The sequence below is a fragment of the Varanus komodoensis genome, unplaced genomic scaffold, assembly GCF_004798865.1.
Source record: "Varanus komodoensis strain SLA01 unplaced genomic scaffold, ASM479886v1 scaffold19, whole genome shotgun sequence".
NCBI classification, from domain to species: Eukaryota; Metazoa; Chordata; class Lepidosauria; order Squamata; family Varanidae; genus Varanus; species Varanus komodoensis.
Window position 1 is genome coordinate 6,973,222 of NW_025335550.1, and position 18,566 is coordinate 6,991,787.

Below are 18,566 nucleotides of genomic sequence, written 5' to 3' on the forward strand. Positions count from 1 at the left end.
ACAGAGAAGGACAGTAGAGAAAGTTCAGAGCATATTTACACATTGTTGTCTTTACAACCTGGAATCTCTCTCTTACCTTGTGAGTTTCCCAAAAGAGTGCTCCAACACCGAAGTACTTAACTTTCTTCAGCAGGTGAATACTTCCAAGAAAAAGCAACACAACACGTGTTTTTTCCATGACTGGTCTTTTATTCTTTTAAGATGCCACCAACTGCACATTAGTCATGCGTGATCACGGCAGCGGCCGACCACACACCCCTCTATTTCACCAAGAACTCTACAGCATTAGGAGCTTGGATCTACTGGTCAGACGGCCCTGCTCTGCTGACCAATGTGCAACTCCAGGCTGCCGCTGATATTACGCCCACACACCTTAAGGCCACTGGTTTAAGATGCATACAAACATCATGAAGAAAGGTTACATATGTCTTTTCATGACAATCTTTTGAGCTCTGCCAGTCGTGCGCCTCAGTAACGAAAAAAATGTCAGTCTGATCTTTCTCCTGTGTGATACTTGCAGGCAATTAGGGTGCAAGGTCCAAAGAGTGTGGGCAAGTCATACCAGGAGCAGCCTTTAGTGACAACAACTTGGGGGGGGGGGGGGCGATTAGATGCAACCATCATACATGCCCATCTCAGCCTTTCTGCCCCTAAAAGGGCTAGAAGGAATAAGAACCAAGTATTTACAAATTCCATATCCTAGTGTATTTACAATAGAAACCAATGCATTTAAAAGTTTTAAATATAGTATTTTACTCTGCTATATTAGTTTACATAAACACAGCTTACCTCTGGAACGAGTTTTTCCTGCCTGCCCTTTACCTTAAAAAAAAGCTTTAAAAGTAACCCAATAAGAACCTCGGGTCGTAGTAGAACCCTGCGGTATTACCCACCCACAACGGACTTGGCTAGCAAGAGTCCAGCCTTGTTAAGAACTACTTCCAACCTGCAGGCTGCAGTTAAAAGACATGTGTAAAATACCAAGATGAGTCCAAGCAATCCTACGGAGCAGGTTTACTTGAGTCATTGCTAGCGTTTACTCTACTAATCCAAAGTCAAGAAGGAAAACCACGGCTTGGCTGTTTGGCTCTGTTACATTCCCTCTTGTAGAAAGTGTTGAGTGCATCAGCATCCGCAGGCGCTTAAGTGGGCAGAGTCTTTTCCTCTTTGCTGAAGGGCTGAACAGAACCAGGCTTCACCCATGAGAGCCCAGACACCTGCATGCTTTTGGACTGCTGTTCCTCTGCCTTCTTCTAGGAAGAAAAAAATCCCAGAATTAAAGAGCATTGCCTGGTACATACTTGGTCCACTCAGCTGTTTTGCAAGCCGTCTCCCACACTTCCTTGCCTAGGAACACATCCCAGGAAAGCGGTGAACTTTCACCATCCAACCTACTGCTGGTTCCAGGAAGATGTAGTTCTCGGTGGCATATTTTTCAGGCGTTCTCTGCATAGGAATTCCCTGCATCCCTAGCGGAACGCTAAAATTTAAAAGGCGGGATAAAAATTTGAAAGGGCTATGACCTGGCGCACAGCTCTCCTGCGTGGCGTTCCTGCGCCTGAGGCTGGCGTGGCTGCCTCTTGTTGGTTCTTGCTGGGAACTAACGGAAGAATGTCTGGAGGTAAACAGAGCAGCGGTTCCCAATCCCTCAGAATCAACAGTGCCACAAACAGGCATAAAAACTGGCAACAGCAAGATTGATCCCTTGTCTACTACATCCATACATACTGGGGCCGATGGGGAAGCCCCCAAACTTCTGGGCTGCTAGGCTCCTCTCTCTTTCAGAGACAGGAACCAGCTACCCACCTCTTCAGCTTTTCTGCTTTTACTATACCCATTATGACTGACCTCGGCAAATCAGTTAGCTACAGCAGAATAAAAAGAAAGGATGTTGAAGGGTCACAGCTCTGTTAACCAATGCATTACTACAGGCATCAGCTAAGAAACAAAATCCACATGCAGCTCAGATACCCTGCCAGAAGGACAGCAGTCTCAGTTCTTACCTGAACATGGTCTGGTCACAATATGTTCATCCACCAGTCTGAATAGGTGAGTAGAGTCCAGCCTTTTAGGGCGGAAGCAACTCTGCTGAGGGCTTTGGGGAATAAGAACACCCTACCAGCCCCAGAGAGAATCCCAGAGCTCTAAAGACATACATAAAAGCCTAGCAATGATAAACAAGAATGTTAATACTCTCGAGACTGGTGGATGAGCCTATTTGAGAAGACATGGGGGTGAAGGGAGAGAGAAACTAGCTACCCTGACTTCAACATTCTCCCAAATATACCACCGAGTTCTAACCATCAGAAGGATGACTCACTTGCAAGCAACCGTAGAACACTTGCTGGGGGGAATAATCCTACAGCCCCTCATTCCCAGCTGTGGCCCCTCTCTCCCACCCCACATGGAAAGAACCTTTCTGGCTGCTCTCCAAGGTCAGGAAAGCACCTCAGGGGTATGGCTTAAAGGAAATATTCCAGTGAAAGCAGGGGAAAAAAATGAAGCAGCCAGGATGCAAGGTATCCTGGTGCACACCAGACTCCTTCCCTACCTCTCTGAAAGGCTGTCAAAAGGGCCATCTAAGGAGAAGGTGGAACGGGGAGGCACAGAGTGTCTCCCCCACTCCTCTTGCAAGAGGACAAGTCTCCAGCTCGCTTGGCAGGCTTGTGCCCTTGAGCATCTATGTTGCAGCCCTGTGGACCAGGAGAAGTTGGGCATGTCAGCCCAAGTTTCTGAGCCAAGAGTAATCGTAAGAACCAGGCGTCAAAGGAAATGTGTTCACGAATGCCTCCTTCAATAGCCTGAACACGGCAGAATTGTGAAATGGCTAACTGTTTAGATTTTAGCCTACAGTGAGATTAGCAAAGCTAGTGCTAGTTAATGGGGGATCAAAATTGTGGTCGGTTTGTGCTTTCTGAAATTCACAAGATACTTGCAGAGAGGTGGATATGAACAAATTAGGCTTTGCACAGCTTGCAAGTAAACTTAGACAGCTGTCGAAGCTGGACACCAATAGGGTTAAGGAAGTCTGCCTCTAGTGGCTGGAGATGTTACTGTAGGCTTCAACCATATGGACATATTTAAATGAATTTAATGTCTTTGCACACCCCTAGGGGTGCCAAGTTTCAATTGACAAACCAACACAATACTTCCATTATTTGCAGTGTGTGTGTGTAGCTGATGGCGGGGAGACACCCTGCAGCAACCTAAGTAGGTAACTCCCCTCTCTCGCTTCAACAGCAATGCTATACAAATGACTTTGTTCTCAGTAATTTCTGGTTGAAACGGCTTCTCCCCGTTCTAGCCCTGCATGCTTCAGGACAAGACTGCTTTCCACCCGGTATTTTTCTCATCTCCATTCAGAACCCTACAATAACAACCCAGATCCCTCTTACCTTTTGAGTCAGCATCTTTTCTCTGGCTTCATCGTGTATAGCTGGATTCCAGGGAGAAAAGCTGCAAAACGTAAGCCGAATGTAAGCCAGAATTAAAGCTGGAGTTGGATTTAAGAGGCGCACAGCAATACAAGGCAGATGGAGAATGACAGCTAAGGGTGCCGTCCTAATGCCTTCTTAGACAGAAGCCCTACAGCTCCCACTTTGTTTTTGCTCTAAATATTCATAGGTTTGTGCCCTACGTATATCTACAGGACTCGGTGAATATGCAGTATTGAGAATGAATCAAAAACCATGAGCAATAAAACCATGGTTAAATGGTTCTTCGCCCCACAGATCATCTGCTGATTTAGTTGGCTGCAGCACGTTCAAAGGGTCCGCACGTAAGCTAAATGGATGAGACCAAAACCACCTCTGCAGAACAAGGTGCTTTTGCAGAGCTGGCCTGGCTGAAAGATCAAGGGAACGTGTGGGAGCACAAGATCCAAGCTGGAAGCAAGACTGCAAAAGGGGCTGGCGACTTTGGCACGTCTGGGGGAACACTTCCCACCACCGCAAGCCCCATCTTGACACCACATCCCTGCCTCTGCCTTTGGCATGGCAGCGGCCAAACTCTACATTTCTCTGGGAACAAGGCATGCTGGGAGCACAGCTGGTTTTCAAATAAAAACACATGCAGGGAGGATTCCAAGAGTGCAGTCCAGATTGAAAGCAAGTCGCCTTGTTTTAAAGCTGTGATGTAGAACTTTTTGGCCTACAGTCATAATTCAATTTCGGAGAAGTTCTCTGAAATGGACGGCAAAAGAGGCCGTGCCAAAAATACCAACATACTTTAAAGCTTTTGGTGAGCTATTTTACTACTTCAAACTGAGGAGAAAACTGCATAACAACTGGGAAACCATCAGCAGTATGAGGAAAGGAGGGGGGTGAGCTCAGCAGAAGGGCATATCATGAACTAGAGAACCTGGCAGGCCAAATTCAATTGCGAAGTCTGGAATACTGCAGCCCCCTTCAAAGGGAAAACACAGGTGCTTTTCTGCTATCCATGGCAATGGTAGGGATATGGGGCAGCAGCAACCACAAAAACTGCCAGAGTAAGCCTACGGCCTGCCCACCCGCTGGCCTGTAAAGACAGCGCCTCAACCTTAATTTGAGAGAGGATTCAATCCTGGAATTAAAGCGTGTCTGCAGTCATTTCTAGGAGAAGCACTCGAGGAGACATTGCAAAACATGGCATGCCAGAATGGTATTGCAGCTACCTACCTTATTGCATAGGGATCCTCTATTTTTGGTGGATCAAATAAGTGACTGCTGCATAACTTAACACTGTCAACTACCTTACTCTTGAAAAGCTGAATATCCTTTTCGTATCTACGAAGAAGAAAGAAACCGAGAAAAATGCAGCTCAGGGTTCCATCTGAAGCAATAATGGCATTGTGTCAAAGCACATAAAAAATAGCCCCCACCCCCACCCAGATTTCTGAGCAATCTTTTCTCACAGGAAATGCTTTGTGTCTTTTGATGGCAGGGAAAAATACTCAGAGTCGGTCTGAGCACAAGGCAAAGTTTAAAATCGTTTAAGGGACCAGACAATGTGCCTTCAGGCTGAAATGCAAGCGTTCCATAACAGGAAAAGAGAGAAATTCCCACCACATGTTCCCATATTGTTTCCATAATATTCCCATAACATATCCGTTCCCCTCAAATAAAAGGGTCGAGAAGACCTGGAGGATGCAAGGCTTTCTATGCCTCCAAACAAACTTACAAGACAGCAGCTTCAGGATTCAAAGGACTGGTTGTGTCGATCTTGTAGAAGACTCTGCGCGCGTACATCAGTATTTGCCATATGTGGTTATGGTTTCGCCTTTAGGAGAAGCACAAGAAAGCATCACCAGCACCCCGAACACAGCATCTCAATGGAAGCGCTGAGTCCAGTTTAACTTCTATTACACTGACCTCCACTTGGCAAATGCTCGTTTTACGTCCAGTTCGCCTGAGCCAGGATCGACGAGCGGGTGGAAGATAGGCAGATCAAAGACCAAGCGCTGAGAAGGAAGGGAGAGGAAACTGAAAAGCCCAGCAGGTGCCATCCTCTACAGATCAGCCACCAAGGCATAGCCTGCCTGCCTGCCTGCCGCCACCGGGGAAGCCCCCGCTTCCTAATTGCAAGTGCTGCTCAGTCTGGTTAGAGATTTTCTTATAGGACAGAGTCCACGCCTGCTCAATAAGCTCCAAATCATGTTCCACAGCGGCGGCCTAGGAAGGACTTGGTGTCCTTCAGATGTGCTGGACTGTGACCCTCATCTGTCGATGGGAACGGGCCGCTTACGCATCCTGCTGCCATGAGACTTGACTGCAGTCATTCTGCAGACCTGGCCAAAGGCCAAGCTCCGTGTGTTCCAGCAACAAGTTTCTTCCTGAAGATGCACCAGTAGCTTCCCCATTTGCCTCCCCAGCACCAGATACACGACCCAATCCTTTCCACTCTGCACAAACTCCACTTTGTTGAGAGCTCTTTTTGTCAAGCCAAGCTCAAACAATTATATAAACACAAAGGAAGGAGGATATCAAACAAAGTATGTACAACTTGGCTGCAGCTGTCAATGAAATGCTGGCCAATACAGTCTTAAATACTTTAAAGCAATTTAAGTTCTCTTTTGATAGTTTTCTTCAAAGGTTTCAGTAAGTTCCTTTGCACTGAAAGACTTACTGCTAAAGGGGTCTCGCCCAAAGCTTCTCTGCCCATTGCCATCAAATGTCTCAGCCTGGCTGGACCTCGCCTTTGGAGGTCTGCCAGAGGCAAGAGAGGAAACTGAAGTGGTAAACAAGAATGTTCTGCTACTTGCTCCAGGGAGACAGATTTTCAGAACAGATCTCGGGGAAAAATAAGTTCATAGCTGTACAGAGCAAATGCAGCTTTCTCATTTCATTCTCATATACACTGAGAGCACAGCTAAAGTAAAAAGCAGGTGTTACAATAACATCTACATCTAAAATTATCTCACTTTTCTACAAGTAGCTGGGACTGCAAAAAATCCTCCTCTGACGCTGACTGAGAGCTTGAGTCCTCTCAGAAAGGTTCGGAGAATAAAACTCTGACAAAGAGAATCACGGCTCGGATTTCATCTCCGGCACTGATTCACTAGGCGGCCTTGGGCTAGCCACTGCTTCTCCGCTCGAGCTCCCACAGCAGCCATATGCAGATAATACTGACCTACCTGAAAAAAAAGTTCAAGGACTATAAAAGAGAGTGCAACACTCCCAAATGTTTTAAAAGTGATCCAAACATGCAACTGTCAATTTGAGTGAATTCCTTCCTGGACAGAATTATCACATGCCCCATAAAAATTGCACCTGCTCTGTTTCACCAGGCTTTTTCCTCCTCCCTGAACTTCCAGCTTCTGACTGGTCATTATGAAAACTACCAAGCAAATGTAAAAACTGAACTCTTACATGTTCTTTTCCTCCTTCCTCCGTCCTCTTTAGTTTGTGTTGTGCTATTAGATTGCAAGAACGTATCGTTTTGTTTTATTGACGATGTGCAAACTGCTTTGGGAACCTTTGAAGAGCAGGCTAAAGCACAGTAACGTCTAATAACCACTCAGGTATGACACTGATACCAAGTGTTGGAGATGTTAACCCACTGATACTTACCGGGCAGTCACCATCCGGGTAGTTGTCAGGGATATACACCGTAAATTTAAACACACCATCCTGGTACAGACCGTGTCTTATGAATATTACTCCAAACCACACTACAAATAAAAGGAGGAGGATGAGCAGGTGCAACAGGAAGGGTGGCTCATTCAACACTCAGAAAGAAAATCGGAACTTGCAAACTCACTTAAAGCCGATTGATAAGAAGGTTGTATGTAGACTCCTGGCAGCTTCTGCTTCACAACCAACGTACTGCAAGAAAGGAAGCTTGCTCAGTCAGTGGCATGCAAAGGACACCTAGAGCAAGTGAATATCGCTGCTTTTCAGGAAGTCGTTTCACTTTAACAGTAACTAAAGTTTTATTTTACTGGAGACTGTTTTGTGGCTGGAATGCTGGGGATTTTCCTGTCTAACCACGGATATGGTGTTTAAAGCCACACAATGCAGCTTTAAACAACACTGCCGCCACACTGCTGAGGCAGAGCAGGTCCTGGACACTGCCCAGGGATCATACAGGTGCCACCTTGAATTCCATCATGAAAAAAAGCAAAGTAACAATGGTGTCTCTGCAAGGCTACTCCCTTAGGCACAGGATCTTGCTTCCAGCCATTTGTTCTGCACAGAAAGCTTCCTGGTAGCCCAAGCTTTTTCTCACAAGCAGAGAGAAGGTTGGCTTTCTAATCCCACTGGTGGCAGTGTGGAACAAGCTAGAGGAGAAACACAGTAACGGAGAAGCCCAAGAAATACATTCACCTGTTTGTGCTCTTCTCTTGACCCTGTAAACAGAGGGCCAACAGTCTATGTTTGAGGGTGGCTTAAATATTTTCTGATTATTATTGTTCACTCTTTGGAACCCATAACATAATCCTACTGCAGTCCTAGACGTGGACACCCAGAACATCCTTGCTGAGAACTGGTAGCTGTGAGAACAAGAGGGAGTTGTGTTCTCAGCTGGCAGCATCAATTGATGGAATTTTACCCAGCCCTCCCATGAAAGCACAACAATCAGCACAGGCGGCATTTTGCCAAAGCAGCCTCCCTCAAATAAGCGCTCATAAATATGCTTTGATTAGCTGACGCGTACTGGCCCGTTCAAACCAGACAAAGCCAGCCAACGAGATAGCACCAGCTGGGTCCCCACAACGAAGCCGCATCGTGTGCAGCAATCCAACACTGACGAGTGCCGATGTCCCACACCCATTTTCTGCGCCAGGAGAGATTTCCACAGCCACATGAGAAAGGGACTGGTATTTACCAAACTGACTGACTTCCTGTTTAACGGAGTTTCCCTGGCAATTCTGCAACCTGCCCAGGAACTTGGGGACAGCCCAGCTCACATTCAGTTTTAAGACTGGCAAAGCGAAAGTCACCCCATCCATCCTTAGCGGCCTATTCAAGTACTCCTGCCAGCACAGCTATCTTTGCATTAATTTCGCTAATGAAGTACCAGTTGTGACATGCTGCTAGGCAGTGGAAGGGGATCGTGCCTTGGCAGGTGCTTTGTATACAACCATACATAATTTTCCAACAGCACCATAAAGGGACACCTACCATCACAGTCCGCTTTTGCCCTCCATGAATGATATCCTAGCTTTAGTCTGCACCCCATCAAACCAACTGGGAGCCACTGGGAGCTAAGCCAAACACTCTCTGCACAGCCCCGTCTTTGCAGCAATGCAGTCTCACCGCAGGTACAATTCTTTGGTTATGCCACAACAGGTCTCTTTCCCTCCCCTCCCCCTGATACAGGCAACAGACTCGCTTCTCTCTGAATCCTGAAGAATGGAATGGAACCCTCACAGAGCTACTAAGACTAACGGCTGATCCATCACTTCTCTGTAGCAATGTTTCGAAGCGCAATTTGAAACGTTTGTTCCTTATTTCTCCAAATAATGTTATATACGTCTTCTGCCAGCTCAAAGGGGTGCCCTTCCAACTGCCCAGGCTCACTACTACAGAGGTGAATGCAGCATACAAAGCCAGACTTGGCTGATCCTCCAAGAACAGACCATTCTCTGGAAACGCAAACAGTAAAGAAACAACTGCACAGAGAAACAGCACAGTTCTAGATAGACCAGAAGCACACATACAATTCAGCCAGGAGGGAGTACTCCAAGTAGAAAGGCCCGTAGGAGGCATGTGTCCCATTTGTAGACTGGGCGGGAGAAGTTGGTTTGGTCATTGGCACAGCATTTTTGGGAATAGAAGGCAGCTGCTTCTTTGGAGCCGTGCGTGGAGGACTGTTCTTCAGCTCACCAACCAGAGCCTTGTCTTCTGTTTCAGGTCTCTGTTCAAAAAATGCAGAACAGGAAAGAGCAAATTGCATTTTAGCTGCACTCTGTGAACAACAGTACAATTCATTCATAGTCACCCCTCCAGCATGAAGTGTTGCCCTCAGACTGGCAGATTTATAGACACGTGTTGTGGACTGGGAGAAGGAATGCAAACGGCATTGACAAAAGGAACAGAAACACTCTCAGGACAGGCAGTGATGATTAATAGTTGGATGATACAGCAACTACAAAGGCATTTATCAGTCAGATGGGTGGCCATCCATTAAAGCATTACCTTGAGTATCCTTGCATTCTAATTGTGCCTTTGATTCCATAATACCATTTTTAATCCACACCAAAGTTATCGCTCAGAACGTTAAAGCACAAAGCGAAAGGAAGGGGTGGGATGTGGCACAAAACGCTTAGCATTTATTTTTATAATTTGCCTTCCCAGTCAGTCATACTCCACCTTGCGTGTAGAATTTGTAGACATGCTCCAAAAAGGGTTCATAACGTGTGTTCCAAGTAGAGGGTGGTAAATCTGCTGTGTCTCCCCAACGTCCGCTTTCCGGGGCTACTTTTTATCCTAGAAGAACAGAAGGGAAGTTACCAACTCAGGATCCTTCCAGCGTAATGGCCATTCTACCTCACTATGAAGAGACAATACCCAGCTACACACTTTATACCAGGTGAATAACTTTTTGATGGGCCCTGTATGCCTCACTGTTCTTTCTGGAGAGACCAGCATGCTCCCATGTTCACTCAACAGACCTTTTAAGCTGCGGTGTTTTACTTAAGCCGATCAAGCAGCTTCTCACTCTCCGTCATTCAAAACAGGAAGACCATGAGCAAGCATTTCCAGGATCCAAATCCTAAGCAACCGCCCTCCTTAAGCTATGCAAACACAAGCAGCAAAGCTCACCCAACAAGGAGTCTGCATTTTCCCACTGCCCCCTGAGCAATGGCGCACCTACCCACCCCAACCCACCGCATGTCCTGACGCATTTTAAGCATTTAATTCTTCAACACTTTCCTCCGAGTAAGCCACATTTATAAGATTTATGGACTATGGGTGTAATGCCCTCATCTGGCTTCTCACTATATACCTTGCTAGCAGAAGCACATTTCCAAGCCCTGTAGACAGGACAAAAATGCAGGGCTGGGACTTGCAAAAGAGGATTGGCAGACAATGGAAGGAGGAAGGGCTGCCGCTCTTCCCGGGGCTTATTTCTGCTTTCGGAACATGAGGGGAGAGGGAATTATTTGCAGATGGCCTAGAAGAGCAGCACAGATAGGCAAGATTAGCAGGTGCAGGGGGCTTAAAATACTCCCTTTCAGACTAGTGATTGTCTCCAGCAAACACTCCGCGGAAACATTATAGCGTGGACTTAGGAATCCCACATTGTGATCGCAACATGTATTTTTACCATCAAGATAAAACGCTTAAAGCTAAGCAAGCTGTATAGAAAATGACTCCATGACTCTGGGAAAAACCCATATTTTACTTGTTCATGCATTAGATTTATATCCTGCCGTTTTCTTTTTAAAGAATGCAAAGCAGCTTATATCATTCTCCTCCTGCTCTCGATTGCATCGACAACAACAGCCCTGTGAAGTAGGTTGGGCTGAGAGGCAGTGCCAAGAGGGGATTAAAACCCAGACTGCCTGAGTCACAGGCCAGTGCTCTTAACCCCTCAACTGCACTGGCATATATTATACTATTGTGCAAACCCGCTCACTTTACCATGATAATTTTGTTAAATAACAACTTGGACCTCAGAGGCATGGCATAAACCTAAGAGTTTCACCTTACTATAAGCCTATATTCTTCCTCTGTGTTACACATTTATAGATCTTCCTTTTAGTTTCAAGAAATTCATGGCATCCCGTCGTAGAAGGTATACACACTGTAGATATTACAGCCCTTCTAATATAGTATCAGGAAGGTGAGGTTTCTATAGCTGAATCTAATGTCTCCTGCCTCTGCTTCAGGCAATTTTTACAGTAATCTTCACCACCTTTAATTCACAAGTATACTTAGAAGAGAAACCCCTCAGAACCCCAATTTGAATGCAAATTGTGCAGAGATCATGCGATGCCTCCCATCCGTGGGCCATCACCGCTGACACTGGAAAGCATTTGTTCTTCATGCAAACCTAGTCATTGCACCCGTTACTGTTATGTTTCCCACACTGAGCTAGAAGCTGGCACTGGCCAGCCACTTCAGGAAGGTCACCAAGCACTAGTGGCACTTTGTCCATGCCTTTCTTGAAAGCCACGCTACCCTTCCAATTCACGTGTCATTAACCCTAACCTAATACCCAAGTAAGAGCGCTTCCCCGAGGTCCCCGCTATGGGAAAGGCTTGCCCCTGTCATGACAATGCTTAACACTCTCCATGAAGACCGGCACATAAATTGGACTGGAGTGGCTCATACGTAGGTGCGCCATCCTGTTTCCTGGGAAAGCCCTAATCCCAGCCTAATGCCTCCGTATGCTGGACTTTCTCCCCAGTCAGTGTGGCCAAGGGTCAGGAAAGCTGAAAGCTAGTCCAGAACACCTTAAGGAGAAAGTCGGGTAAGATGAAACAGAACCAACTCCCAGCTAATACAAAGATACAAAGTGCATGAAGATCTGAGTTTATACAGTGCCTTTCCAGTGTAACAATATATAGGGAATACTGTAGCCAAGTGAGGGTAGATGTGTTTATTCGTAACCCTTGTCTAGGTACCAGAGGGAATGAGCGTATTAATGTGCCTGTGATCCTGCAGAAAGAAGGAATGCAACCTAAGTCAATGATCTTGGACTCAGAAGCAGGTAATCTCTGGCTGTATCACAGAAGTGGAATGTCTACAACCTGGATGTGAAACCAACTGCTCTTAAAGCAAGCAATACCTGTAAGGCAATATTTGATCTCTGGCCACATATTCTGCCTTCAGCTTACTGTCACATCTTCCAGATGCAAGGAGAAAAATTCAGCAACAGAACCCACCAATTTAGAGAGCTCGCTTACTTAGATAACGACTTTGCAGAAACTTCCAAGACTCCTGCTAAGCTTCTACTTGATTATTCTTAGGCAAGTGGGACTATGCAACTGCATTTCAAAGGGCTTGGCCCTGCTGCGGTGGAAAAGCGCTTCCCTGTAACCTAACCTGATCCTCCACCGCTAAACTGCCCATGAGAAGGTCGGCATGACTGCTCAAACATTTGTGGAGCAACGTGTCCCTTCCCGGCTTGGACCACACAACACCCAGGTGCTATTTCACCCAGGCGTCGGATCAGGACCAGCCCCACGGAAGCGGCAAGGCCAGGCACCTGCCCAAAGCCCGCCACCTGCAAGGCCCACGGAAGAGAGCCCCTGGCCCCGCTCTCCCTTGCGGCCTGTCGCTCACGGGCCTCTTGCTCTGGCTGACACAGCGGTGGGGAGTGGGGGGCGCAGGGATTCCGCACCCGCTGCCCCCGCAGCTCCAGGCAAGCGGCAGGAGCAGCAGTTGAGGAAGGAGGACTGGCAAGAGCACCTGCTGAGAAGCGTGATGGGAAGGCAGGCTCACTGGCAGAGCGTGTCTCTCCAGACTGGGCCCTCCAAAACCCGGCGAACTGAGGCTGTTGGAGCAGCGAGCTCGGAGCACGTGCAGCCCTTCCAACTGAGAAGAGGATGCAGCCTGCATCCTGCTTCTTTCAGGAACTGTCGTGCAACCTCCTGGTAAGACTTACTGCTCAGAAGCCCACATATCCCTGGCCCCCTTTGATCCTCCACCAAAGAGTCATTATTCGGTTCCTTGTAACCCTGATTTTCACCCAATGGCCCCTCATTTGGCTTTGCATCTCTCTCTCCTGAGTTTATACATACTTTATGCCAGTATCATATATAGCCTATGTCTTCAGGAGAAATGAGCTCAGCTGACAAGCATGGAACATAAAAATAGGCCAGTTGAGAAATGGCAACAGGTTAGACTTGTCTACCAGCTCGGATGCAAGAAAATTTTGGCACACCTTTACCTTAACATCTCATAACAACTTCCAATAGCAATTTCCTTCACATACCAGACTCCAGAAATATTTATTCTTCTATCTTCAAAAATAAAAAAATAAAAGGCCTATACCAAGTCAAGTGAGCTCCTCATTGCTGTAGAAAATATAAGCAGAACTGGGTCACAGGAAGTTGTGCCGCCTCATCTCCCATGGCAGTCTCCATGTTAAAAGCCCATTGACACCAGTCTAAGACCAACCTGACAACGCAAGTCACCTCAGTGGAATTCGACAGCACCAATACAACCGAGTCTCGTCATTCAGCCAGTCTGCGCCCCAGCAACCGGCATTCGGGGGCTCAGGGAAGCTGCACTGGCAAGGAACTTGAGGGAGCGTGTTCTCTTTCGATCTGCCTGCGTCGTCACTGAGGTCATCAGACCATCGGACGAGGCTTTCCTGGGGCTTCTGTTTGGCCCTGTGGCCCAGCTGGAATCCACCAGGAGCTTGGCGGCCCCTCTCTGAGGGAGAGGACACCAAAGGCAAGAGAGCGTGGTGGCAAGAAAGCAGCACAGACGCAGGCCTTTCAGCAAACCCCAACGGACCTCATAATGTGAGCCTTTGGCATCCCCACCCTACCTTTCCCCCTACAGCCTGCTCAACCAGCCATATGGCAGCCCAGCTCACAGCTAAACCTGCTTCACTACTGACCCCTTTAGCCAGCAGTGAACTCTCTTTTCCTTGCACTTAGGGCAAGACTCACACATCCCAACAATGGTGCCTATTGTTTGCTCAACACCCCCTTATATCCAGCAGCCCCAACACCAATGCGCTACTTTCTGGCTGAAAGAGCAGCCTCCCAGCTGGAGGCAAGAGGTTCGCGGAAAGCCTGATGTGGGCCCTATCCTTCGCTCACCCCAACTGAGCACACTGCACCCTCTAAACAGAGCTCCTTTTTAAAACAAAAACAGCAACAGCAAAAGAGCGCCTCTTGCATCGTTCTCCCAGCTTCTGTTCCTGCCATACTTGCCACCTGCTCCTTTGGATTCCAGAGAAGCCCAGTTTATGCCGCTGTACCAGCTTCTCAGGAAACACACTATCCGCACCCGGCTCTGTTTGAAGCAGCCGTCTTTTCTGCCATCCAGCCTTCCTCTGGATTTGTCACCTGTTTGCGTGGTACTGACCCAACCCCTGTGCGCTTAGGTATTTCCCAAAAGGAGGATACAGAGGCAGAATGCTTCCCCAGAGGAATGTCTGTCAAACTGCTGGTTTAAGGGCTCCGGAGCAGGAGGAGCACTGGCTTACCCCCTTTAAAAGCAGCACAGATGCCCTCAAGTCAGCATCTCAACAAGTCAAAGCTATCCTAGCTGGACTTGCATCCTTTTAAAAGCATAACGGGCCATCACAAACAGAGTGCTTCACTTCAGCTTTTCAAATGCCATGCCTTGGAACCTCATCTTGACAAGTCCCAGGGCAGCCACGATTCGCTTCCTGAAATAGCAAACCTAAGCAAGAGTAGCACCTTTGCCCCAGCAGCGTACGAGAATGAAGAAGATTACATAAGCCATCTTGATTTTGTCGCTGGAAAAACACAGGGTACAAATAAACATTGCTATAAAATGGTGTGACCAGCTGAAGCAGCTCAGGAGGTCAAGCTCTCCCCACCCCAAGAACCTAATAAGATGGGAGAGAGCTTCATCTGTTGAACTCCTGCCTGACAAACCACTGGCTAGAAGCCTCCCGAGCAGGGCTAGTAGAAAGACTAGCCACCCTTTTTTCTGTTAAGAAGCCTTTGCTGCTCCTGCAAGCCGGCATTTTGGCAAGCGGCTGTTCAGCCGGGGAAGCCTTCCCTAGCGAAAAAGCTTGGCCTGCTGAACATCGGCCTGTCCGGCTGCAGGCACAAAGGCGGGGCACCGCGGCGAGGAGGCGTCCCCGCGCCTCTGGAGGTGCAGCCCAGCGGGGCAGGCTCGCCCCTCCGGCCAGGGAGGGGGAGCCGGCTCGACCCGCCGCATACCTGCCTGTCCAGCTGCGGCCGGCCCGAGCCGTTCTCGGCAGCCCCGGGGGGGCCCGCGCTCCCCGCCGCCTGCGCCCCGGAGCCTCTTGGGCGCCCGGCTCCCTCGCCCTCCCGCACGGACCGGCCCGCCGCGGCTCCGCCCCGCAAGCCCGCTGCCCGGCGCACCTGCCGCCGCGCGGCCGAGAGCCTCCCGCGCCCGCCGCCGCCCTCCAGCCTAGGCCGGGCTGCCAGCGCCGCCGGACGCCGCCGAGCTCCGCGAGAGAACGGCGGGGGGAGGGAAGTGTGGCCCTCCTCGGCCACCGTCGCGAGGGCCAACCCGACGCCACGCATGCGCACCCCGCCGGCCTTCTGCTGCGCGCGCCCCCGGGCCCAGGAGGCGCGCGCCCGCCGCCGCAGAGCTCACCCTGCTCGGCCGTGCCGCCGCCGCCGCCGCCGCCGCGCCGCTCCCCCGACCGCCCGCATCTGACCAGCTCCCGAGAGGTGGATATCCGGCAGAGGCCGCGCGCCGCCATTGGCCCGCGGCGCGGCCAATCACAAGCCACGCCCCTCCTCCTGCCAGCTTTTGTTTGTGTTTGCGTGCGACGCCCGCACTCACCTCTCGGTGCCCCCGAGGAAGCAACGCGGAGGCCTCGCCTGTTGCTACGGGGCGGGGCCTGACGACGCCCAGCTCGGGAATCCGGATTGGACGGCGGCGCCGCCCTCTGTGAAGCAGGAGCGGCTCGAGAAGATGGGCGGCGCGGCGCGGCCAATCGAGGACGCCCGGACTACCAATAGAGGCGGTCCGTTGGGGAGGAGAGCGTGGCTGATTGGTGGGGCGGCGCCTCGAAGGCGCCGTGAAGCCCCGCCAGGAAAGGGCAGGAGAAGAGACGGTCCCGGGACTGCGCGAGTCGCTTCACACGAGTCAGAGGCGCGTTGCTCGTGGGGACGCCCTTCGTCCGCGCTTGGCTCGAGCACGAGCCGCTACTCATCCGTCGATTACGATTCACAGTCTGCTGTTAACACAAATAGCAGCGATAATAGCAGGAATACTCACGAATCACTATTGCTGTTTTTAAAGGATTAACTAGAATAAGAATTAAGGCAAATCTCGCTGTTTTTAACTTCCTGTAATCCCCCAGTGAAATGTATAATAAAAATACTGGGAATAAATATGAAATATAAATATGAATAATATATATATATATATATATTCCGCATTCATTTGTATGGAATCAGTGCAAGGAAATCCTTGCATAGGCTTCCTGAAATGGAGATCGGCTTGATCCACTATTTTATTGATGCGTGCCCTGCTCATAAAATTAGATGTGCTGGTGCTGCGTGTGTCAGAATCTTGGAATCTCAATTTGAGAAGAGGAAATAAAACTCGGGTTCGTGGGAAAGCTCAAGCGTCCAGACCATCTGAGGCTTTATTGTATTACCCCAAGGTTCCCACGGTACTCATGATAATGCATGCTGCATTACCAGGCAGGCAGAGCTGAACTTTGCTGCAAAGCTTCAATACCATTACAGGGCATTTATAGGTGCACAGGTACAGGGCAATTGATGACAGAATGCAGAGATTACAATAAGATTCTGAGATCATCACATACAGAACAGATAAAGGAATATCAGTCCTTTACAGTAACAATGAGATTACAATATTTCTAATTGCCTGTATTGACACTTTAGTTCAGTAGCTTGAACCCATCTCCAGGTCTGTTTAGACATGTACATTCAAGCTACTGAGAAACTACGCATGATAAGCTCAAGATAAGTTTTTTTTTTTTTTTGTAAGCCACCCTGAGGCTTCGGCGAATGGGGCGGCATAGAAATTTTTAAATAAATAAATAAAAATAAATAAGACTCTTATCTAGACTCTAGACATTCTGAATTGGCCAGGGCACATGGAGCCTCTGGGCTAGCAAAAGATACTTCCTTGTAAACTGAATTCCAACAATGACTAATCATTGTGAAGGTATACAATGTAAATTTGGACTAAATGGCCTGTGTGCTGTAGCTTACAGCTAAAGGTGAGAGAAAGGAGCGGGGAATGCCATTTTAAACAGTGACAGCTTGGTTTTGAGAAGGAGTACAGGATTTGATCCCACAATTCAAAAGCACACACAAAAGTAATGCTTTTCAGACAGGATTTACCCAAATTTTCCCAACACGTGATTGAGAAGTTAGCCTTGCAAGCGTTGCAACTATGCTCTCAAGACAAACCGTTCCCCTTCCAGAGGAAGAAACTAGGAATTTTCCTGCTGTTTCTCCGTCGCCGCTTCTGTGCAGAATTCAACCCACAATTCTCAGGCTGATTCCTCCCCCAGCCCAGCTCCAGGCTTCTGAAGGCCAGGCACCTTCGGTGGATGCTGCATGCCCGTCAGAGTTGGCACTAACTGTGATCACACCTCACTTTCTTTCTCATCACAGTTGCCATTTGCTTGATGCACGTGAGGCTTGCAAAGAGAATAAGCTCTGAAGGAAGCCAAATAGGGGCCGGCAGGTGAAAACTTGCTAAAAGGAGGCAGAAAGGGAATAGGGGTCAAGGGGTGGGGAGGGTCTTTGAGCTATTGGAGTTTGTAGGGGCTTGCACAACTCTTGCCCCATTCTAGTATATTTCTGGTACTCATACCAGTGCCCAGTCTCCCATAGATGTGGAAATAATTAAAAACGAGGAAATACCATCCTTAGGGGCTCCAGGTGGTGCAGTGGTTTAAACTGCTGCGCTGGTTGATCAGAAGGTCGCCAGTTCGAATCTGCACCATGGGGTGAGTTCCTGCTGCTCCGTCCCAGCTCCTGCCAACCTTGCAGTTCGAAACCCTGCAAATGCAAGGAGATAAAAAGGTACTACTTCGGTGGGCAGGTAACAGCGTTCCGTGCACTTTGGTGTTTAGTCATGCCGGCCACACGACCACGGAGACTGTCTGTGGACAAACGCTGGCTCCCTCGGCCAGGAAACGGAGATGAGCACCACCCCCTAGAGTCAGGCATGACCGGACGTAATGTCAAGGGGAAACCTTTACCTTTTTACCATCCTTACCTCTGTTCACCTAAAAATGCTTACATAAATACATACTTCAGGGTTAGGGTGTTGCTCCTGCTGCATCAGCTCCATTTCATTTCAAGCAATGCACAGTGGCACACAGGAACGATACTTCTAGTAGTGGAATTTACATAGATTCTTCTCATAAAGATAAAATTAGCAGATTAAAGATAAACTCAAAGGGAACTGGCAGTCCAGAACCTCTGAGATCCTTGACAACATCCGGGCAGCTACCAAAAA

General features: G+C 48.6%; 2 protein-coding genes across 8 annotated transcripts; one reads left to right on the plus strand and one right to left on the minus strand.

Annotated features, from left to right (window-relative positions):
- Nucleotides 1–166: 166 nt before the first annotated feature.
- LOC123022202 (AKT interacting protein) lies at nucleotides 167–15,917 on the minus strand. 7 transcript variants are annotated; one of them, XR_006414495.1, is made up of 11 exons: nucleotides 15,470–15,588; nucleotides 9,795–9,911; nucleotides 9,143–9,339; nucleotides 7,240–7,304; nucleotides 7,050–7,150; nucleotides 5,352–5,440; nucleotides 5,161–5,259; nucleotides 4,659–4,766; nucleotides 3,396–3,456; nucleotides 2,004–2,164; nucleotides 1,181–1,250 (listed from the first exon to the last, which is right to left on the minus strand). XR_006414495.1 is itself a non-coding variant. In XM_044427749.1 (10 exons), exons 2-10 carry the CDS (start codon nucleotides 9,834–9,836, stop codon nucleotides 1,143–1,145), a joined length of 873 nt encoding a protein of 290 aa, XP_044283684.1. In that variant the 5' UTR covers nucleotides 9,837–9,911; nucleotides 15,900–15,917; the 3' UTR covers nucleotides 167–1,142. The 7 variants fall into 7 exon arrangements, 5 of the variants coding, with proteins under 5 accessions (XP_044283684.1, XP_044283683.1, XP_044283686.1 ...); XR_006414494.1 differs by having other exon boundaries at nucleotides 1,189–1,253; XM_044427749.1 differs by lacking the exons at nucleotides 2,004–2,164; nucleotides 15,470–15,588 and adding an exon at nucleotides 15,900–15,917 and having other exon boundaries at nucleotides 167–1,253.
- Nucleotides 12,516–15,961, plus strand: LOC123022371 (translation initiation factor IF-2-like). The gene is made up of 3 exons (XM_044428064.1): nucleotides 12,516–12,953; nucleotides 14,343–14,493; nucleotides 15,099–15,961. Exons 1-3 carry the CDS (start codon nucleotides 12,516–12,518, stop codon nucleotides 15,959–15,961), a joined length of 1,452 nt encoding a protein of 483 aa, XP_044283999.1.
- Nucleotides 15,962–18,566: the final 2,605 nt, after the last annotated feature.

What these genes read in the sequence shown, in the direction of transcription:
- LOC123022202 (XM_044427749.1), bottom strand. Translation starts at nt 9,836, where the DNA reads ATGAACCCTTTTTGGAGCATGTCTACAAATTCTACACGCAAG. An exon ending in TACTCCCTCCTGGCTGAATT is followed by an intron (nt 7,305 to 9,142) that starts GTATGTGTGCTT and finishes CCTTTCTTGCAG; the next exon opens with TACGTTGGTTGTGAAGCAGA. An exon ending in AAAAGATGCTGACTCAAAAG is followed by an intron (nt 1,254 to 3,395) that starts GTAAGAGGGATC and finishes TTTTCTTCCTAG; the next exon opens with AAGAAGGCAGAGGAACAGCA.
- LOC123022371 (XM_044428064.1), top strand. Translation starts at nt 12,516, where the DNA reads ATGACTGCTCAAACATTTGTGGAGCAACGTGTCCCTTCCCGGCTTGGA. An exon ending in GAGCAGCGAGCTCGGAGCAC is followed by an intron (nt 12,954 to 14,342) that starts GTGCAGCCCTTC and finishes TTTGGATTCCAG; the next exon opens with AGAAGCCCAGTTTATGCCGC. An exon ending in CCCAACCCCTGTGCGCTTAG is followed by an intron (nt 14,494 to 15,098) that starts GTATTTCCCAAA and finishes TGCTCCTGCAAG; the next exon opens with CCGGCATTTTGGCAAGCGGC.